This window comes from Bubalus bubalis, chromosome 15, assembly GCF_019923935.1.
Source record: "Bubalus bubalis isolate 160015118507 breed Murrah chromosome 15, NDDB_SH_1, whole genome shotgun sequence".
Lineage (NCBI taxonomy): Eukaryota > Metazoa > Chordata > Mammalia > Artiodactyla > Bovidae > Bubalus > Bubalus bubalis.
The window spans coordinates 12749100-12772452 of record NC_059171.1 but is presented as its reverse complement, the minus strand read 5'-3'; the positions used below and the strand labels follow the sequence as shown (position 1 = coordinate 12772452).

The window sequence follows — 23353 nt, the reverse complement described above, 5'->3', positions numbered from 1 at the left end:
TCTGGCTTCTATCCCTCATGTCATGAAGAAGAAATGGCTCTTACTAAATAACTTCTAACGGCACACTCTACTGAGTACCTTCCAGTTACCTAACTAGACTTCGGGGCTACAGCCTAGTACTGTCCATTCCCTCTACCTGACATCCTCTATCCCCTTAGCCATCATGACTCCACGAGTCTGGTTCTCATACTAGACTTTTCCATGCCACTGTTTCTTGGATGCAATGCTAGACACCCTAGTATATCCTCCTAAGGTGATCTATGATGATTCCCATATCTCTATTTCCAGCTCAGACTACTTCCCAAATAGATTACAAATTCCTTATGTAAAATCTACATAAGTGATATTAAGGATCTTTGTTTTTAGCTTGAAATACAATCTTTTACTGACGTAATGCTACTGCTGCTACAGCTAAGTCACTTCAGTCGTGTCCAACTCTGTGCGACCCCAGAGATGGCAGCCCACCAGGCTCCCCCGTCCCTGGGATTCTCCAGGCAAGAACACTGGAGTGGGTTGCCATTTCCTTCTCCAATGCATGAAACTGAAAAGTGAAAGTGAAGTCACTCAGTCGTGTCCGACTCTGTGTGACCCCATGGACTGCGGCCTACCAGGCTCCTCCGTCTATGGGATTTTTCAGGCAAGAGTATTGGAGTGGGGTGCCATTGCCTTCTCCACTAACGTAATACTAAATACAAATAAGAACTATTCATGTTGTCTAATTTTTTAAAAGAAATAGAGAAGAAGCCATATGTCCAAGACCATTTTTGTACAGTTATGAGGATAAAAGGAAAAGAATAAACCAAAATGCCTTTTCAGATATCCTTTCACACCTACAATGACGATTTTAAGATCAGAAAAACAAAACTGATCCTGATTTCTGGTTTCATCCTAAATTAATAAAGCATATTCTTAACCAGAGGTCAATGTATACATTTACTCACCTTAACAGTACTGCAGTGTAGACCTTTGGCCATTAGAATGTAAACCAAATCTCTTGTTAAATTGTCTTTAATTCCCAGGATGACACTATTATAGACAAGAGGTAATTCCCACTAGAAGAAATAAAAATACATAAATACACACACAGAAAGCCAAATCTAGATAACAATCCTTCAGTAACAGTCAACTCCATTTAATAAAAGTATTAAAGGTCATTTTTTAAAGAGAAAGGAAAATGACAGCCGCAACGAACTACTAATCAAGATGAACATATTCACTATAATAACCTAGTAATAAACAGTTAAATGGATTGGAACTTTCTGAAGGATAGCCTATAGAAATAAAGAAAAAATCTAGGAGTTTATATCTATTAATCCATACAATCCTCACAATAACTCACAAGTTATTATTAAATAGGTACTATATCTCCATTTCACAGATGAGAAAACGGAGGCACACAGAAGTTAAATAACTTGCTGAAGACTGTACAGCTAATTAAGTATAGCACTGGGATTCACACTCAGGTACTTAGTACCAGAACTCTGGCTCATAACTTTTATGCTGTACACTTCCTTATCCATACAAATGAACACAAATAATGATTTCAATGCTACAGAAGCCCAACTAAGATTGAGACCAATTTTTCATTTCACTTCACTTGTAAGTTCAAATCCCACAGAATATACATCAATTTCTAGCTGCTTTTTATCACATTCAGTAGTGAGGGAGTATGCAGCTAGCTATATTAGAAACACATTCATATTATTATAGGGGCTTCCCTAGTGGCTCAGCAAGTAAAGAACCCCCCTGCAATGGTGGAGACTTGGGTTTAATCCCTGGGTCAGGAAGATCCCCTGGAGAAGGAAATGGCAACCCACTCCAATATTCTTGCCCGGAAAATCCCACGGACATACGAGCCTGGCGGGCTGCAGTCCATGGGGTTGCAAAGAGTTGGGACACAACAGCATGGATGCACTACGACTACACCTAACAAATAAGATGCACGTGCTAAAGGCAAATTCCCCATATTATTATACTTTAACTTTACCTGCATCTGTGAACTAGTTCCCTTGTATCTCTAGTTATATTTCACTGAATGCTTAAAAAGCTATTTCATTTGCAGTTTCCATGCAGGAAAACTTAGACAACTTCAGAAACATTATCTTGGCATTTTTGGGGGGGTGAGGGGATAATTTTTAAAAATATCTAAAGCTAAAAATTTTCTATAAAGAAGTTTTAATGAGGTGATTCTAACCTGCAGGCTTCAGACTTAGAGAGGACATGAAAAAACTAAACCAAAAATACTCTGTATGGCAAGTGTTAGCTACAGACTGCACAAATATCATACCTAATACACATATTTACAGCTATACTGAAAATGCATGTAGATGCTATAACAAATGAAATATAAACTCATTTTTAGTTGTTATTGATTTAATATCTTTTTTTACCTATTTCACATTTTCTCTGTCAACAGACGTTCAAAATACAATGTCGTGTGAAGGTCTTTCACATTACTGATGAATGATTAACAAATAAAAGGGCTTCTTATTCCCCAAAAGGTCAAGGAACAGCTCTTCTATTACATTACATCAGAAAACAAGGGTAATTTTCTTATCTGTTCTCAACAGAGGTTTCTTACCTTATTAGACACTGTCCAGAATTCACGCTCTGAAGTCATACCATGTAATTCAATTAAAATCTGTCGAATCCTCCATGGATCCACTGACAGTATCAGCTGATGTTCCAACTGGCCAATGTTGACACTTGCTGAGGCTAAGAAAGGAAGAAGAGATTTTCATTTAATAACTATTTGATACGTTATTCATTCGTTACTCATTCATAATCGTAAAAACATGAGAATGGTAATTTACTGACAGAAACTGTGCATGTTTATAAATATTAGAAGTTAAAAGTCTCTCTCATCTTGAAAACTGATTTATCCAACTTAATGCAAACTATGTTTTAACTTTACTCTCATATAAAAAGCCTAACACAACTTGTATTATGTTTTCATTTATCAAATAAAGGTAATGAAAATATAAACCAATAAAAATCAGTAACTTTACATGGAAAGAATTATGTGGGAAATATGTAAAAATTTGATTTATTTTTGAACATCCTGTGTTAAAAGCACTTCTAAAATGTTCTGAGTAGTAAACATTAAGAATGTTTTTTGAAGGGAGAGAATGAGAAGGTGGAGGCATTGCCTTCCCAGAGAACCAAGAATTGATCACTAAAATTCCTAATTACAATTCAACTTTCAGATCGTCTTCAATAAGGCATTGCCAGCATTTTATCTGTGGTAATATTACTCTTTTCCTTTACGACTGAGTCAAAGCAGCTTAAATCTAGTGAGGTCCAAAGTAGCTACAAGTTCAGTCAACTGAATTGTCTCCCCTGCATATTGAAGTGTTGAAGCTTGTATTTATTAACAAGCAGCACTATATTTTATTACATTTATAAAATAAGAGAAAACAATGGAAGAAATAATCAAATAAATAAGGCAAAAATGGCATGTTGCCAAAGCTGAATGTTTAGCTAGCAGACAGTGATATAAAGGTTGAAATGCATGCAAGCCTGCCCCATTTTTTGCTTGTAAACCCTCCTCTTCCCTCTTGGTTTATACCTTCAAGAACACAGCAGCAGATCTATTTCCGCAGCTAAACTCTCTTATGTATCCAGGCCTGCATCTCCACTAACCATACTCAGCAGGCTCCCAAGACTTAACTGCTTACAGGAATACATGGCCTCAGAAGACAGGCTTTCTATCATACTCAGCAGGCTCCCAAGACTTAACTGCTCACAGGAATATACGGCCTCAAAAGACAGGCTTTCTATCATACTCAGCAGGCTCCCAACACTTAACTGCTCACAGGGATATACGGCCTCAAAAGACAGGCTTTCTATCAGTTACCAGCGCTAGTGTAAACAGAAAAGAACTAAGAAGACAGCCTCAAACATCCTGAGGGACAAAGTATGCCAAAATTTGAGCTAGGAAATCCAACCTGGGATATCATAAAATGAAGTTACGGGTTTAATGCACAGATTGACTCTAGGGGACCTCTTCCTCATCTGATCAACAAGTAGCTTTCGTTCTTCATCTTTCAGTAATGTGATGAAAAGCTCGTGTGAAGAAATCATGAAAACATACTGCAGGTCTTCCAAACCCAGACACACATTCCTAGATCAGTAAGAAATATTATAAAACAAAGAAGTGTATAATTTTAGTTTGGGGATAAAAATCATATAACCAATTTTTATTAATAAGCTGTTTAAAAGCCACTATTCAGTAACTGCACAACAATAATTTGAACAGTTTTTAAAATTTCTCTTTGGTCCTTAGCTAAGTTATAATTTCACTGCTACAATATACAAAGAGGGTAACAGCAAGAATCCTAAGTTTTATGTGGCTACACAAATTCAAACTGTAAGCGTTCTCAACTGCCAATTACTACCTGGTTATACGAAGACAGGCAAGGTAAATGTAAAATGATACGGAATAAAAGATATTCTTCTCACAGACCTAAGCTCAAAATTAAGAAAAAGAAGAAAAGAAAGGTACTTACTTCAAAAAAGCAGCCATGTTTCCTTTCAAAGTATCTGAAGCTTTTTCTAAATTTATTGATCTTGAACAAACCTAGGAATTTGAGCAATTTTTATTTGAATATGGGTACTTCAAAATAATTATACTACAGTTTGAAAGTTTAGATTTAAAAACAATCAAATTGTCCTTTCAGACATGGATCAGTCACAGATTTGGTTAAGAAATTTAAGAAATGAGACCAAAGAATAAGAATGCATTACGGGAAGAGGGAGTGGAATGTGACCATTTCAAGAATTGCAGGTAAAGAATAACCTTATGAATTACGCAGTAAAGAATAATCTATTTAGCATATGAACAAGTCCTGCTGAAATTTACAAAGTATGGACCCAAATTAAATGGAGTGATAAACTTTAAGAATCAGTAGTTCTCGTCAGAAAAGTGAGCCGACTCATCTTGGATAGCTGAAAAGAATGATTGATAATAGCTAAAGAACACAGAACCAATGGTTAAGGAGGTAACCAAGGTTTACAAAATAAACAATGAAAACAAAGAGCAACTTAGCTATGAAAATATTAGTCATCTAAAAATAATATCATTTAAATATAATTGTGAATTTATTAGGTTAGGCTTCCCACATATTTACAAGAAGTCAAAAAATTATTAGTATAAAAGATCCTAACCTCAACAAATTGTCAATATTCTCTAATATGCTGACACAAAAGCTAAAATTATATAATGTGTACAGCAGTACTATTCATAAGAGCCAAAAAGTAGAAACAACACTAACGTCCATCAAGTGATGAATGGACACTCAAAACAGACACTGAAGAGTAAGTATATCCATTCAGTAGGACACTATTCACCTATAAAAAGGAATCAAGTATGACGGACACTCCAACATGGATGAAATGTCTTCAATACCAAGTGAAAGAAGTCAGTTACAAAAGACCGTATGTTTTATGAGTTCATTTATATGACATGTCCAGAATAGGCAAACCTACAGACACAAAAAATACATCAATAGTTGCCTGGGGTTGCAGGGATTGAGAGGAAAATGAGAAATGACTGCTGATGGTTAAGAAGTTTTCTTACAGGGGCAGACAGGAATGAAATGTTGGCAAACTGGCTGAGGTGATGGCTGCACAACTCTACAAGCATACTAAACATCACTGAACCGTACTCTTCAAATGATGAGTTGTATATTACTAGCTGGAAACAAAGTCAATTATACAAATTCAATTATAGTTCATAAAAATAAATAAAAGACTTCTATGGAAAAATTATAAAGCTTTAAAGGATTTTAAAGGGCATCAAAATAAATCAAGAGCCATACCAGTTCATGGATTAGGATACTCAATATAGTAATGCTACTAATTTTTCACAAACTGGCTTTTAAGTGTAATGTAATTTCAAACAAAAATCCAACAGGCTTACTTCTGAAACTTGACAGTCTGAGTCTACTGTCTACAAGAAAATGTAAAAAGATAAGCAGAACCAATACAACTTTGGAAAACAAGGTTTGTGCTTCAGATGATACCAAGCCAGGGTATGGGTGTGATGGATGGGTAAACAAACAGAAAAGCTGTTACAGAATAGCCCAGAGACAGGCCCACACACACATGTATGTCTGACACTCGGAATTCAATGGAGGCAGCACTACACACCAGTAGGAAAAAGAGGAAATTTTCAACAACTGGTACTGAAACAAGTGAGGGAAAAAATGACACTAGATCCCCTACTTCCCATGATACACAAAATTCAATCATAGGTGGATTAAAGACCTAAGTGTGAAAAGAAGGCTAAGTTCTAGAGGTTTTAGAAGATAAAATACAGGACAATTTTCACAACTACACGATATGAAAAGCTTTCTTAAGCAACACACAGAAATTCACTAATCTCTTCTTTTATGAGAAAGACTGGTAAATTTTATTATATTAAAATTAAGAACTTTTAATAATAAAAGTTAAAAGTGAACCTCAGAAAACATACTTGCAATACTTAAAACTAGTAAAGGACAGGATATATTAAAAACTCCTGCCAAAAAAAAAATAAAAGACAATTCTACAGAAAACTGAGGCATACCACTTGGAACAGGCACCTCAAAAGATGAAATCTGTATATGCAAAAAAAATAAATGAAAAGCTGTTAAACTCATCAGTAAAAAAGGAAAAGGAAGGAAAATAAAATAAAGAAACAAAAAATAAAGGGAAAGGAAAAGGACATTAAAACCTCAATGGGGGCCTTCCTGGTGATCCAGTGGTTCAATCCCTGGTTCAGGAAGATCCCCCATGCTGCAGAGCAGCTAAGTCCCCGCCCCACAACTACTGAGCCTGTGCACCTAGAGCCTGCGCTCCGCAAAAAGAGAAGCCGCGGTGAGAAGCCTGGCAATGCAGGGCTAGAACTGCACTGCAGCTGAACTGCAATGAACACACTGCAATCAAGAGTAGACCCCACCGGCTGCAGCCAGAGAAAGCCCACGCAGCAACAAAGACCCGATGCAGCCAACAAATAAGTAAATAAAATCACCTCAACGAGATACCATTACACAATAACCCAGACTGGAAATCTGACAGTGAGATCCCGACCAACAAAAACTCTCATACATGCAGTGGCAGAAACACTTTGAAACTTTATGGTAAAATTGCAGATATACTTTCTCCAGGAATGTAACATAAATGGTATGTGGGTGTACCAGGATATAAGCACAAGAATGTTCAAGCAGCAAAATAACCCCAACCTGTAAATAACACAAATGTCCATAATCATAAGAATAAATACATTGTGGCATGGTTATATACTGTTGTAACATCTTACAGCAATGGGGAAAAAATAACTGTATCTGCATACAACTTGAAAAAACATCTCACAAATATGTTCCCTGAAAGACAACTTATTTTGTATGATTTCATTTATATGGAGGTGAAAACAGGCAAATTTAAGAATATTCTTTAAGGGTACATACAGAGGGGATACAACTGTAATGAGAAATGAGGAAATACTATCACAAAAAAAGCAGGGTAGTGATGTCCTCAAGGAGGAGCAGAGAGGCTGTGGGAAGACACATTAAGGACTTTATCTTAGAGCACTGGCGATATCGTATTTTTGGAACAAAATGGTATTATCTCTATTCTATGTACTTCTCTCAAGGTCTGTTACATAAAGAATATTACAGAGAGAGAGAGGTCCGGTAGAAACACAAATTATGGAGCTCACATGAGAGGCAAGAGGTATGATCTGAGCGTTTTTAGTGAGCAGATGACTGAAGTTTTGGAAGAGAATAAAAGTGGTGAAGAATAAAAGAAGCTGAGTGAGCCAAGGACAAAACTTTAGTAAAGAAAAATATTAAAGGGGGATCAAAGGAGAAGTCAATGGAGGACTAAGGAAAACCCGGTGATGGCGGAGAAGCAGAAGCGAGCTCCAGCAGCAGACACGGAGGGCAAGCGTGCTCTGTCGACCACACCGCCTGAGCTGGAGAGGCAGTGGGAAGACAGTGAAGAGGGCTCCAGACGTGGCAGCCAGGAGGCCACTGGAAAACCCAAAGCGAAATTATAAACCAAAGGGGGGAAAATGTCTTACCTCAAGAAGAAAGTCTATTTTCTCTTTATTAGGTCTAAGAAATAGCTGGTTAAATTGAACACTAATCGTTCTACCTTCTAATACATCACGGACTGTGTTACAGGCACAGACTTTAAAACAGATTTCATCCAGGGCTTCATTTCTGTCAAATACAAAAGTAGATATACTCATTTATTTTTTAACAGAAAGGCATATATTATAAAACTAAATCACAAGAATGGGCCATTTATTCTTGAGAGGTAAGACTTTTACAATATTCAGGCACATTAATAATTACCTAAGTCAATGGGGAAAAAAAATAAACAGGAAAGTTTTAAATTTACCAAGGGATTATTTAGGTATGCAGATTAATCTGAATCAAACTAACAGAATCAAACTCTGCTGTGTACATTTTTTTACCCAAGCACTTTAAAAAAAAAGAATTAGATGAAAATTAAAGTGGCTCCTCTAACCATGTTAATTCTCCATACAGTAAAAATAAAGTGAAAGCATAGTGACAGACATACAGGTAATCTGGAGGGACATTTTTGATAAGTCAGAAATGCACACTTACTCTTACATAAAAATCAAAAAGTAATTCACTTACTTACCCCTGTTGAGCTTTCTGAAAGAGTTCCCTTAGGACCGACTGCCGGAACTGGATAGGTAAACTGAAGGTTAAGTTGTCTTCAACAAAGATCTTTATTACCTCCTGGAACACAGACAAAAAATAGCAACTATTTCAAAAATCTTGAAAGTCTCTTAAAAAAAAAAGTTTTTTAAATAAAATTTTAAGTCTTTCTGTAATAGAAATTACACAGTGAAGAAAATCATTAAAATATCTTGCTAGGAAAATCTCTTCCTAAAATTTTAAAATTACATTAAGGGTAAAAATAGCACCCCCCCTCATTCAATTCAGTGGCTCAAGTCATGTCCTACTCTTTGCAACCCCATGGACTGCAGCATGCCAGGCCTCCCTGTCCATTACCAACTCCCGGAGCTTGCTCAAATTCATGTCCATTGAGTCAGTGATACCATCCAACCTGTAATTCCATCCAACCAATCTCCTCCAGCCCTCAATCTTTCCCAGAATCAGGGTCTCTTCCATTGAGTCAGTTCTTCGCATCAGGTGGCCAAAGGATGAGTTTCAGCTTCAGCATCAGTCCTTCCAATGAATATTCAGGGTTGATTTCCTTTAGGATTGACAGGTTTAATCTCCTTGCAGTCCAAGGGACTCTCAAGAGTCTTCTCCAACACCATAGCTCAAAAGCATCAAATCTTCGGCACTCAGCTTTCTTTATGGTCCAACTCTCACACACATACATGCCTATGTGAGGAGCAGTGTCCCCACAAGAGACTGATCTAGACTTGCCTGTGAGTGTCCAGGAGTCTCTGGTGGCGTGGGTCAGGAGGCGTGGGTCAACAGTCTGGCCTCAGGCCAAACAAGAGGGAGGGAACACAGCCCCGCCCATCAACAGAAAATTAAAGATTTACTGAGCATGGCCCCGCCCATCAGAATAAGACCCAGGTTCCCCCTCAGTCAGTCTCTCCCATTAGGAAGCTTCCATAAGCCTCTTATCCTTATTCATCAAAGGGCAGACAGAATGAAAACCACAATCATAGAAAACTAACCAAACTGATCACATGGACCACAGCCTTGTCTAACTCAATGAAACTATGGACCATGCTGTGTAGGGCCACCTAAGATAGATGGGTAATGGTGGAGAGTTCTGACAAAACGTGGTTCACTGGGGAAGGGAATGGCAAACCACTTCAGTATTTTTGCCTTGAGAACCCCATGAACAGTATGAAATGGCAAAAGCACCCCACTATCCTTCTTTAAAATTGGAGATCATGGGCCAAAAGTGAGAGGTGAGAAAAGAATCATTAAGTAGTAATTCAGCTATGTTATTAGAGACTTTTAAAATTCCTCTCCTCCACTTTAAACGTGATTTCATACAACAAACTTTTAAAATGCTAAAACAGAGAAATATTTCAGCTAAAAAAGTGTGCTAAGAAACTAGTCTAATCAAGTTAAATGGTTTAAAATGTATTAGTGAACTGTACAAAATTTATCATTCTAATAAATGATATTATCATAGTGTTTTTACAGTCTTTTTTCTCAGTTGTTTATCAGCTCTTTATCAAGCAATGGAAGAAAGTAGGGGTGACAGTGTGGGGATTTTTGGAAACAGCTGAATCAGCTCTACAACAAGAGCACTGACAAAAATGGTTTCAAAACCACAGAGAGACCACTATTTCACTTTCATAGCAAAACATGAGCTCATCGGAGCAAGAAAGTCACTTTCCAAATGTTAGAACACCGATTTGTTACAGCTGTTCAATAACTCATCAGCTACAGAGAGAATCCTATCCCCCCACCCCCAAAAAAGCTAAATATGATTTCTAAGATACTCCTGCATATATAGCTAAAATGATAAAATTTGAGTGTTGCAACAAAATCGCTCTTTCCCCTCTCCTAGCTATCCATTACACTACTTCCTGAGTTATACATTTGGCCCTTTATTATATCTATGGTAACATGCAGGCTTCCCTGATGGCTCAGCTGGTAAAGAATCCACCTGCAAGGCAGGAGACCTGGGTTCAATCCCTGGGTTGGGAAGATCCCCTGGATAAGGGCATGGCAACCTACTCCAGTATCCTTGCCTGGAGAATCCCCATGGACAGAAGAGCCTGGAGGGCTACAGTCCATGGGGTTGCAAAGAGTCAGACACAACTGAGTGACTAAGCATGGCACACATGGTAACATGTGCCAATCTGTGACTAACATTCTTGCCTGCACGGGTCTTACTATGCCAGGAACCATCTTAAAGATTCTACATTTTATCATAATTGATTACCACTCCCCATAAGCCTGTACTAGGGATATGTAACTGAAAGATCTCTTGTGTTTGATAACTTCATCTATATCTGAAATCCACCTTCAAGAAAGTTTACTTTTCTTCCCTAGGGCAAATCAGAATTGACAAAAAAGGGGCCAGAGGGCAGGGGAGGGAGCACTGTCCCCTCTCTTCTATTTTCTCTGAAGAAAAAAAAAAAAACCCAAAACTCTAGTTGAGAAAAGTGAACTAAAAACCTAGGCTAAAAGTCCACTGTGGAGACACAAAACTAAAGGTATGTTATAGCACTGTCATTCCATAATTTGTTTTGAATTTAATAAGATGAAGGCACTGTTCACTTTCTAGAATGAAGGCTTTTTTAAAAAGTACAAATTCTAACTCCCAGTGATTTTCATTACAAAGCTACAGATATATACTCAGAGGGGGCAACAAAAAAATCTCAACAGACTAATTCAAGCTCTTTTCATGAGTAAAACTGAGATGACGACCAGCCTCCCTGGAAAAGTGGGCTGTGTAACAAACCATCCAAACCGACCAAAACTGCTCTGCTCACCCTCTCCTTCAGTCTTACTGTTCGCAGAGACTAATAAGGTCAGGCTGGAAGACTGTACTTTCAGATCTTTAGCCTCCATAAAACCAAAAGTTCTCTACCTGTAATTTTAAAAGTTAAAAGTTCTGCCTGCAGAGTTTCTTATAGAATGTACTTAAAATGGGCAAATTTTATACCTTCAAGAAAGGATAATTATCAGTCATATGAGTCAACATCTATCCAGTGCTCTGCCTTAAGAGTTTATCAACTATAACTTTTCATTTGATTCTCATAAAAAGCTTAATTATTACAACTATTTATAGGCCAATCTGTCTGACGTGCCCCAAACAGCACAACTGTAAATGGTGATGTCAGGATTTGAACTCTGCTGTCTGGCTTCCAGGGCTTTCCAATGACACTACCGTATCCCCGTCATACATCTTACCTGATAGTTGCCAGATCTCAGACAAATATGGACCTGACTATATGGAGTCAATTGCTGAGATGTACTATCAGAGGATGGTACGAGAACATCACATGCTTGACAATAGCCAGCTAACCGCTTCTCATCTATGGTACAATGAAGAGATAATGAACCTATCTGTAAAGTAAGAGGTATATATCATTATCCATCAGTGTAATAGAAACAATAGTCTAGCACCCATTTATTGCACTTTAACAGTATAAGAAAATGCCAATGGAAAATAGGAACCATAAAAAATGAAAAAGTTAAAGGTTTAGAGCAGGGGTCAGCAAACTATTGCTCACAGGCCAAAACCAGCCCATGTCCTGTTTTTATAGATTCCATGACCTAAGAATAATCCTAATGTTGTAAAGGGCAGAAAGAAAAAAACAAACAAGAAACCAACAAATTAGACTATGCCACAGAAACTGTATATGGCCCACAAAGCCTAAAATATTTATTATTTAGCCCTTTACAAAAAAGTTTGCTGGCTCCTGGTTTAGAGTTCTCAGGCCAACATAAAAATGTAGACATTATTATCACTCTCTATAGGTATAACAACAATTAAGATACTAACAAAGAATGAAAACTGTTAAAAAAAAAAAGATTAAAATACTTTAAAATATTGATACATATACTTGGCAGAGATTTAAAGGGGGACAACAAAGAAAACTCAATCTTCACTCAACCAGAAAAAATAGAAATGCTTCTACCAAAACAGAAAAAAAATTTTTAAAGACATACTTTTTAAAAATATTAAAGTTTTAAATTACTATATCCAAAATGCCATAAAATTAGAAATCTGATGAGTTCCCCAGGCAAATTAAAATGAGAATTCCCAATAAAAGATATCTCTAGTGTATTTATTCAGTGTTTCTGGTGAAGAAAGGCAAGATTGAAGTGGGAATTTTTCTGGCCACCAGGCATATAAAAACCTAGTTATATACTTTAAAATTCAATTGTGTGAATCATAAAAAGAAAAATGCAAACAATAAACACATGAAAATGTTTACCCTCCTAGGAATTAAGGGAACACAACTTTTTAAAAGATATTCTAGATAAATATCAAATTAGCAATTAAAAAAACTTCACTAATAGCAGAGCCCTCAGAAATCAATTTGTACATAGAAATGTACCTAGAAATCAATTTGTATATTACATCCTTTAAAAAAATTAATGACCACTGACACTGTAATTCTACTTGCAGGAATTTAACTCTATCTAAAGTCCAAACAAAAATTTATGCTTGGAGATATAAATTTTGCAACTTTATAATAAATAAGAACAGCAAACTATCTAAATGCTCAACCATTATAAAAATAAAATCATAGCACATCTATATATAACAGAATAGGATAGATATATTTAAAATATCTATTCTAACATTTTAGCAAGATACAAAATAGCATGAGCTTAACTGTATAAAAACATAAAGAACAAAAACTGTAAAATAAAAAAAAAAAAGCTAAAACTGCAAAAGGGATTATTTCTAGGCAGTAGTATTACAGATTTTTAAAAATATTTCCATTAGTTTTTTGAACTATCATATTTACTAAATGAACAGTTTTTTAATCATCAGGAAAATGAAAGCCAAAAAATATATAGATGTTTTAAAGGACTGAAAATCGTGTGACTGTTATGACTGTATTTACCTCTGCAATTAGTTCTTTGGTTCTAAAAAATTTTTCTCTGGCATTTTCATAGACAGCTGGATTTGTAGAGCCTTGCTGGAAATATGCTGCACCCAAATCATAACACACCTAAAATGGTAATGAATAGCAATTTGCTCAGTGATTTTTCATGAACTTAAGAGCTAACAAAACTCAAAATCACCTTTATCTCAGCAACATAGTTACACATGTAGCAAAAAAGAAAAACATTTTAATGAGCAGTGAAACAGTCAACGTTCTTAGTCACAAGCAACAGAAATCAACTCTGACTGACTTAAGGGGACTTACTCGTAAGACGTCAGGCGGCCTACAGAATTATTGGGAAAGCCAAAGAATCAGGCCTGGAAAACAAACAGGGATAGAAGGCAAGCAGCCAGAACAAGAGCCGCAACTGATGCAGTGAAACACCGCACAGCCATCTCAACAGCCAACGCCACAGATCCTGGCAACTGCAGCCAGCAGGACCAGACACTGAAAGCAGCAGCTCCGCTCCTGCCAGGGTTGCCTGGGAACTAGACTTTCCTGTCACTGTTGGAGTTACTCACCATCACAGTGGATGCTCCATCATCCCACTTCGCTGACCACTAGCAAGCTCCTGCGTATGTGCTACGTCGCTTCAGTCGTGTCTGACTCTTTGCGACCCTGTGGACTGTAGCCCTCCAGGCTCCTCTGTCCCTGGGATTCTCCAGGCAAGAGTACTGGAGTGGGTAGCCATGCCCTTCTCCGGGGGAGCTTCCCAACCCAGGGATCAAATTCACATCTCCTGTGGCTTCTGCATTTGCAGGCAGATTCTTTGCTGCTGAGCCACCAGGCAAGCCCAGCCAGCTCCTAATTCAGTCTAAATGTCTCTGTCACACCGATGTGACGTGCCTGTCCTCCAGCAGGATAAGGCTAGAGAACACGAATATTTGGAGTTGTCAGTTTTATTATAGGAAACAGGGTCTCCCTCCCATCAAGTCTTAGAAGGTAGGGGATTCTTCTAACAACGAAAAAGGGGACAGCCACGGGGGTGCCTCCAAAAGGGTAGGAGGGGCTAATGAATAAAGAACTGGCAAGAATAAAATATTGAGAAATCTGAACGAATGAGTATAAAATGACAGCTCATTTCCAGTTGTCTTTTTCTAACAGAATCTGCATATTTTTCCAGGAGCATTCTTAAACAGACACCTAGATTTACCTAATGCAGAATTCAAAGACTGAGTTGAACTTGGCCATTTTATGAACAAGAATACCAAGGCCCAGAAAGCGACATTTCTACTTGAAACCATACTTGAAGCCAGACCCTTAGGTTCCTAATATTCTATCTCAAATTTACTCCTCACAAGGCTGACTGCTCTGTCTTCTCGATCTGACTTTTTAAAAAAGCCTTCAACTTATTTCCCCAAGGAGGAGAAAGTTCAAACCCCATGGGCTGATTTTCAAGGATCTCAGAATCTGGACTACCTTCTCTCTCCAAATCTCTCTATTCTTCTCTATTTCAAACCCACCAGTCTTCTCAACTCCCCATTCACATCAGATGTAGAAATAAATTTCATTCCACACTGTTTATTTCCATTTGCACCAAACCAACCTGAGCCAACAGATACTCATTCCTCTTTCAAATTCCTAAGTCTCTGATATTCCTGACCAAACTACTCTTCACTGATAACAGACTATAGATACTATTCTGTCCTGTTCAACAAATCAAGATTAATTCTTCCTCAGCCTCTAGAATACTGCTTTACACTATTTAATCCATACTTAATGTTGGGCAGATTTTCATTCTAAAGTGCTTCCTTCCATCTAGGATAAAGGAGTGCTAAAGTTTAAAATAAAGTATGTATATGTATATAATAAAGATTTATATACACACAAGCACACCTATATATGCACACATATTATAGATACATATAATTCCCTTTTCCAGGCAAAGACAGAGTTGTTGTTGTTGTATAGTTGCTAAGTCGTGTCCAACTCTTTCGCAACCCCATGGACTGTAGCCCACCAAGCTCCTCTGTCCATGGGATTCTCCAGGCAAGAATACTGGAGTGGGTTGCCATTTCCTTCTCCAGTGGATCTTCCTGACCCAGAGACCGAATCTTCATCTTCTGCATTGGCAGATAGATTCTTTACTGCTGAGCCACTGGGGGAGCCCTTGAAGTGGTTACCAACTGCCAATGCTTCATGACTCCTACTCCTAGTCTATGAGACTCCATCTCAGCAAGTCTTGAAAAGGGATTATCTTTAACTCCAGAACCAGCTAATCTGGAAAGGTACCTCTCAACCCTTTTTAAAGTCAGAGGTATTTCTGCTCTTTCAAGACTGGGAAATAGTGATGAAAGAAGTCATGCCAGACATCCCTGGTGGCCCCGTGGTTAAGAACCCATCTGCCAATGCAGGGGATGTGGGTTGGATCCCTGGTTCAGGAAGATTCCACATGCCTTGGGGCAACTAAGCCCATGCACCACAACTACTGAGCCTGTGCTCTAGAGGCTATGAGCCACAACCACTAAAGCCCAAGAGCCCATGCTCCGCAAGAAGAGAAGCCACCGTAAGTAGAGAGTAGCCTCCACTCAGCATAACTAGAGAAGGCCTGCAAGCAGCTACAATGAACCAGCGCAGCCAAAAAGATTAATTTTTTTTAAATGTTATGCCAATTCACACAATGAAGAAAATATAAAACATAAAAGGCTCTATCGTAGTGGCCCTCTGTAGGCAATCATTAATTCTTTTAAAATTTCTATTATACTCAAGATTCTGTGCTAATAAGTACAGAAGACGCAAAATACAAATATATTTTAAAAGAGAGACCTCAAAGAGTTTACAATCAAGCAGGGAAAAAGAAGCTATCAACACATAAAATACCTAACAACAAAAAACAACTGAAAGCAACAAAGGAACTAGGGTACAGAGTTACGGAGAGCAGGCAGCTTAAGATCCTTGAAAAACTAGGTATTTCTCTAGGAGCCTACATTTTTCAAAATCTAGCACAATATCAGTTTTGTTTTGTTTTCTCAGTCTGATTAGATTTCTTATAATGTGAATGAACTGCTAGTCAGTTCATTCATATTATTACTCCCTGCATTGTCAGTCTCTTAAATATAACAAGAAAACTAGTTTGGAAACAAAAGATCATATGAAATTTTCCTTCCATTTCTTTCAGAAAAATTTCAAGGGGGGGTCTTTTAAAATTCACAATTAACTATAATGCAAAGTTTTAATAAACATAGGAAGTAAAATCAAAGGGACAAGGGCAGAAATAAGCTCTAATTAAAAATACAAGGATGATTTTATGTAAGATTTTCCAAAAATGTGCCATGCATTGATTAAACACTGAAATAAATACCTGGCACTGCATCTCCTCGGTTTTGATCTTCAATCCAGCAGTGGAACTCTCAGTTTCTCCGTTTACCATGCCTGGCTCCACGGCCAGTAAGTCCAGTGTTCTCATCGTGTGGACATAAAGATCCTTGTTTAACTTAAGGGCTGCCTCTAGTACCAGGATAGAATCAGAAGCTTGTTCTTTTAGCTACAAAAGTTCAATAAGCAAATTTTTAAAATACAAAAATGGCAATACTGGACTATATCAACCAAAAAATATTTACAGGATACTTAGCAGCTTAATGTACTAGTCCATTTTAAAACTGCATCTAACATAGCAAGAGTGAAATTATATTTGTCAAAATTATTTTAAGATTTTAAAATTCACAAGGTTCCTATTGTGAAACTGAAAACACAAATTGGAAAAGATTGACATCTTTCTTTTATATAAAAGTTACTGATGAAAAATGTTTAAGATTTGCACCGTTCCATTGATGTATTCAAGAAATGTTTTGTATGCTTTGATGTGCCAGTCATTTTTACTAGGCATTAGATAATAATAATAAAATGACACATTTTTTGCTTCCACATTCAAAATACACTATCTGTTGTATATAGATACAGATGGTTACCTTCCTTCTCCTTTTCTAGCCTCTGCACTTTGGGTGGTATCTCTGATACATTGTATATTAAATAAAGAACTAAAGAGATCATTTTAAAATTATGGTTTCTACTTTTATGTTGACTAAAGAATTTAAATTTAATTTAAATTTTAAAAGTAACTGCATTTTTCTGAATATAAAAGTAGTTTTAGGGAATTTCTGGCAGTCCAGTAGTTAGCACTTGGCACTTTCACTGCAGCGGCCTGGATTCAATCTGATTGGGAAACTGAGATCCCAAACCCCGCACAGCATGGCCAAAAAAAAAGTAAAAATAAACTAAAATTTATAAAAATCATTTTTAAAATAAAAGTAATTTTAAAATACATGTTTACTATAGAATTTCGGGAGGATATAAAATAATATAAAGAAAACACCTATAAGAGTGACTTCTCACATCTGCTAAAGCACTATGAAATATCCGACAACAAAACTAGTGGCAAAGTACTCTCATTAACATTAAAAAGTGTCAATTTAGAATATTATCAAATTATGTTCTGCTGCTGCTGCTGCTAAGTCGCTTCAGTCGTGTCCGACTCTGTGCGACCCCATAGACGGCAGCCCACCAGGCTCCCCTGTCCCTGGGATTCTCCAGGCAAGAACAGTGGAGTGGGTTGCCATTTCCTTCTCAAAGGCATGATAGTGAAAAGTGAAAGTGAAGTCGCTCAGTCCTGTCCGACTCTTAGTGACCCCATGGACTTCAGCCCACCAGGCTCCTCCGTCCATAGGATTTTCCAGGCAAGAGCACTGGAGTAGGGTGCCATTGCCTTCTCCAAAGTCTAAATGTCGTCACATCTAAACCAAGCCAACTAACTCTTAATATATATAAGATTAGAAGAAGCACCTATACATGCTCTAAATATAATACATCCCAGAAAAGTTACAGTGTAACCTATACCAATACTCACCACTTTCAAAATATTTTCCGTTAGCTCTTTCTCCTGTTGCATCTGATTCATACTAAAAGAGAAATGATAGAAGAGTACCAAATATCACTTGAAAGACTGAAAATTCAAAACTTAAAGATCATTCTTGACAGTGAGGCTGAATTTAAATAAATAAAAATGCTTTTAATGCTATTTCTGTTCATGCTTAAAAAATAAACTCAATTATGATGATGCTCCTTTATCTACCATTATTTTTTCATTTGCTTTGCATTAAAAAAAAAAAAACCCTCAATTTAAAAATAAAACTTTCTGGCAGCAAAAACTTATTTACATCAAGTTAGAAACTACACTCTAGCTCCAAAGTTGGGTAAGGTGCTACTACTTGGAATTTAAGAACAAGGTTTAAAACTCCAGACCTGATCAAACTATTGTACTTAACTTTTGCACTCTAAATTAAAATTTCCCACATACAGAACAAACATCTTTTTCAAGTAAATTTAATTAAATGAAAACAATCTTAATTCCTAGAACCAGGTCAGTTAACATTAAGATGAAAGGCACAGTTTACAAAGTGCTCCCCTCCTTTTTCAGAGCTCTCTACTCTAGTTATCCAAAACCCTGTCTGAGTCTCTCACCCTTCTACCCCCTCCAAACCTACCTGCATGCAGGCCTTCTGCCCTCTGATTTCTGCTTTATTCCTTCTGTACCAAGAGTTCTTAAAAACTTGCAAAATTTAAAAAAAAAACTGACAAAAAAGTGCCAAGTAAGGGTCTTTATTGGCCAACTTACACACTTAACTGAGGAGGTCCAGGTTTTGCCTGTTTAACAGGAAAACTACTTTGAACAATTGTCCTAATTGCCCTTAAAAAAAAAAGACAAAAACAAAATTTAACACATTATGAATGTCACTTCAAGTACTTTTTTAGTACTTCCTAGAAGACTTATAAACTATCCAAAATTCTGACATATAATAAAAACTATCTAAGTCATCCACTTCTCTATCAGAATGCTTTTCGTCCATGCAGTCATAATTTTCTCCACCATGAGATTCACTATTCCCAAGATCCTCTGAGAGATCCCTGAATGACTTAAAAGCACATCCCTGAAGTTATAATGCAATTAAAGAAAGGCTGCCCAACATATTTTAGGTTTATGAAAAATTTACCATCTATTGTAGAGAAGTATGGCCATGGCAGTGGTTGGAGGTAAAGTGGCCAGATCCATATCTATGTGCTTTGTCCCGGGAGGAACTTTACTGATGCACAACAGTTCATTCAACAACATATTCAATACTGGAACAGACAAACTTAAAAAGGAAGAATCAAAAGACACGTAAGTTGTGCAAGTACACAATGCACAATTCAGTACTTTGCTAAAAATAATTATTTTAGTAGTAAATCCACAGAGCCATTCTATTAACCTGTCTCAACAACGTAAATGAAAATTTACCAAAAGATCCTTTAAGCTTTTCTTACAAAAACAATTTAAATATATACAAAAGTAGACAGAATAATATAATACACACCAATGTGCCCATCATCCAGCTTCAACAGTTATCAACTGATGGCCAATCTTGTTTCATCTCTACTCTCACCCACTTCCCTCCTTTCCATATTACTGTAAAGCAAATTCCCAATAGTAAATCATTTCTTCCCAAGTATTTCAGAACATATCTCCAAAAAATTACCTCCTAACATAATGACAGTATTATTTCACATCTAAGAAATTATTGTTTATCATCAAATATCCAGTCAAGTGCTCAATTTTCCAACTCTATCATATACATCATACTGTTTTGCACACATTGCTATCTGGTGATAAGCCTTGAGTCTATTAACAGATAAGCTCCCCCTTAAGAACAAACCTTTTTTTTAATCCTAATATTTAATGCTGGAAAATATATGGTGAAAAAAGTGTTCAAGTACTAGTAGTGTGAATATAAACGAATGTAACTGTCTGGAAATGCAATCCAGTATACGCATAATGAGCTTTATCAACGTTTACACCACTTGACCTGGCAATTTAACAATCTATACCAAGGACGCAACTCACAATTCATACAAAGCTTATGGACAAAGACATTTTAAAGCTCTATGATTTATAAAAGTGAAAAACTAGAGAAAAACTAAAAACCTGTCAATAGAGGAACAATTAATAAATTATCTATACAATGGATAATCTCCAAAAACCAAACTGGGGAAATGCTCATGATATCCTGCTATATGAAATAAAACAAAAATCAAAAGAGTATACAAGGTATGTTCACAACTTTGTTTAAAAATATAGGGAGGAAAACAACAAAAATTACACAAAAATGTTAAAAACACTTCTTTCCCCTCCCCTATTATTTCTTATTTTCTGAATTTCTCCAAATATTCTATAAGGTATTTCTCTTTAAATTGTGAGAAGGGAGTGAAAACAAATCATTATATCACGATGCATTTGAAATACTTATTTATAAACAAATAACCACTGACTCTAATAAGATAGTTTAAAAGTTTAAGAGACAGTGACTGATTCATGACCAGTAAAATTAAATGAATTATTCAACAAAGATAATATGTACCATAATATTATGTACGATTCATCATTAATTTTTATTTTCTTCAGATATGTAAAAGTAAAATGAAGATTTAAAACTGTTTAGTCATGGATTTTCTCTACTTATCATGTCAAAAAATTAATAATAATAATAAACTGGTTCATTATTGATAACACCAAGTTTATACTTTAAAAGGTGATTTAAATTCAACAGTAAAATATTTTCTTACACTTTTTGAAGAATACTTGCATATTTTACCAAGAACACACAGAAAAATAGTTTTCACTTTAGGGGCCCATATTATAAGAACACATACTGAAATAAACCAAAATATCTAACAGTTCCTAAAATAAATTCATTTAAATCTTTTTTTTTAATTCATTTAAATCTTGTATACCTTTTCTCTAATATGTCTAAGTCCCATTTCAAATGTGCAGCAACTTTAAGAGCAAGTAGCTTTAAAACACGATTTCTCTTGTTGTCAGGTGGAGGTTGAACTTGGTTTTGCTCATTAACTGAAGGTTTGGAAGCCTGTTCCAAAAACTGGACTATAAGCTGAACTGGTGCAGGATCTAGGATTTAAAAGAAAGCAATTCTTGAACTTAATGTCTAATTACGAAGATGCAAAAGGATTCACTATATTGGTTTCTGCCCACAAAAGGAACCCAAATAGGCCAATAGGCACATAAAAAGATGCTCCGTATGGCTATCTGAGAAATGCAAATCAAACTACACAGAGTAATTAATCACCTCACAATGGTGAGAATGGCCATTGTCTAAAAGTCTACAAATATGAAAATAATGCAGAGGTTAGTTTAAAAATTAATTAATTTTTATTATTGGAATGGAAGTAACAACCTATAATGGCAAACAATTTTAATTAATATTATCCAGCAATCTCACTCCTGGGCATATGTCAAGAAAAGATGAAAACTCTAACTCAAAAAGATACATGCACACCAGCGTTCACAGTGGCACTGCTTACAACAGCCAATGCGCTGAAGAACCTAAATGTCCACTGACAGATGAATGCATGAAGAATGTGCAGTACATATGCACAGTGAAACACTACCTGGCCATAAAAAAGAATGCGATTATACCATTTGCAGCAATGTGGATGGATCTAGAGATTATCAGACTAAGTCAAGTCAGAGAAACACAAATGTCATATGACATCACTTTCATGTGGAATCAAAAAAAAAAATACAAATGAACTTACTTACAAAATAGTCAGAAAGAAAACAAATTTATGGTTACCAAAGGGGCTGGGGGGCAGGGATAAATCAGGAACTTGGGACTAACAGATACACACGAATATACATAAGGTAGACAACAAGGACCTACTATATAGCACAGGGAACTATATCCAGTATCAATATATTGAACTATATTCAATATCAATGTATCACAACTACATAGCACAGGGAACTATACTTGATACTGAACAATACTCCAATAGGTTATTTTAATAACCTGTAACAACCCACTCCAGTGTTCTTGCCTGGAGAATCTCATGGACTGAGCAAATAAGCACATAAACAATGGAAAACAATCTGAAAAGGAACAGGTGTACACATATAACTGAATCACTTCACTGTATACCTAAAACATTATAAATCAACTATTCTTCAATTTTTTTTGAAAGTTAAGGGATTAAAAAAGGGGATCCAAACAGTTGTGTAGTTACAATGACTAAGGATTATGATTCACAAGAAGTGAGCCTGGCTATTAAAACGAAAGATTAGGAAGGATGTAAGAAGGGAAGATAACAGATTACTGCAGACAAAAGCACTTTAGACGACAGAACATAATGGTTACAGATTTCAGTTCGGCAAACAACAACTGTCAAATTAGGGGAAAGAAATGCCATGTTTAAAATTATTGCTTTAAGGCTTAATTAGTGGGACTTGCATCAAGTTACCTCTCTGCACCTGTTTCTGTCAATGCAAAATAGAGGATCACCTACCTCACAGGATTATCATGAAGACGGAATTAAACGAGAATGCAGCTGTGAAGCATGAAGCACAGAGCTTGGCACCCACAAACACTCAACAAACGTTAATCAAAAGCACTGAATTAAAAGCACATTAATACTATATAGTGGTAAAACCGCCCACGTGAAGTACACCAACTTCTGGCACAGAAGTCTCCACCAGTTCATTAGTGGTGGATTAGTCTAATCACCAGTGGATTAGACTGAACAAGCACATCTGGATTCGAACTCTTGTCAGCAATTTATCATCCAAGGAACTTACCTTTTCATGCCAGCACCTCTTTCCAGAAATATCTGTTATTTCCCACCCTCCCTGAACAGCACTCCTGAACTGCGGTATCAATCATAAACATCATTATACAATAACCATCTTGCAACTGTGATAGCATTTTCTGCTTTCAGAAGTTT

At 36.5% G+C, this 23353-nt stretch overlaps 1 protein-coding gene across 2 annotated transcripts in view; it reads right to left on the bottom strand.

The window, feature by feature from the left end:
* INTS8 (integrator complex subunit 8) overlaps nucleotides 1-23353 on the bottom strand; it is a 45829-nt gene that overhangs the window by 21750 nt on the left and 726 nt on the right. For both annotated transcript variants that reach the window (XM_025265046.3, XM_006076264.4), the window contains exons 2-14: nucleotides 21350-21524; nucleotides 19576-19716; nucleotides 19200-19271; nucleotides 18432-18483; nucleotides 16890-17072; nucleotides 13547-13654; nucleotides 11877-12032; nucleotides 8653-8753; nucleotides 8063-8204; nucleotides 4509-4579; nucleotides 3948-4123; nucleotides 2582-2715; nucleotides 942-1052 (exon numbers count right to left, since the gene is read on the bottom strand). In XM_025265046.3, coding sequence (XP_025120831.1) covers nucleotides 942-1052; nucleotides 2582-2715; nucleotides 3948-4123; nucleotides 4509-4579; nucleotides 8063-8204; nucleotides 8653-8753; nucleotides 11877-12032; nucleotides 13547-13654; nucleotides 16890-17072; nucleotides 18432-18483; nucleotides 19200-19271; nucleotides 19576-19716; nucleotides 21350-21524 — 1622 coding nt within the window. The remainder of the gene's footprint in view (nucleotides 1-941; nucleotides 1053-2581; nucleotides 2716-3947; nucleotides 4124-4508; nucleotides 4580-8062; nucleotides 8205-8652; nucleotides 8754-11876; nucleotides 12033-13546; nucleotides 13655-16889; nucleotides 17073-18431; nucleotides 18484-19199; nucleotides 19272-19575; nucleotides 19717-21349; nucleotides 21525-23353) is intronic.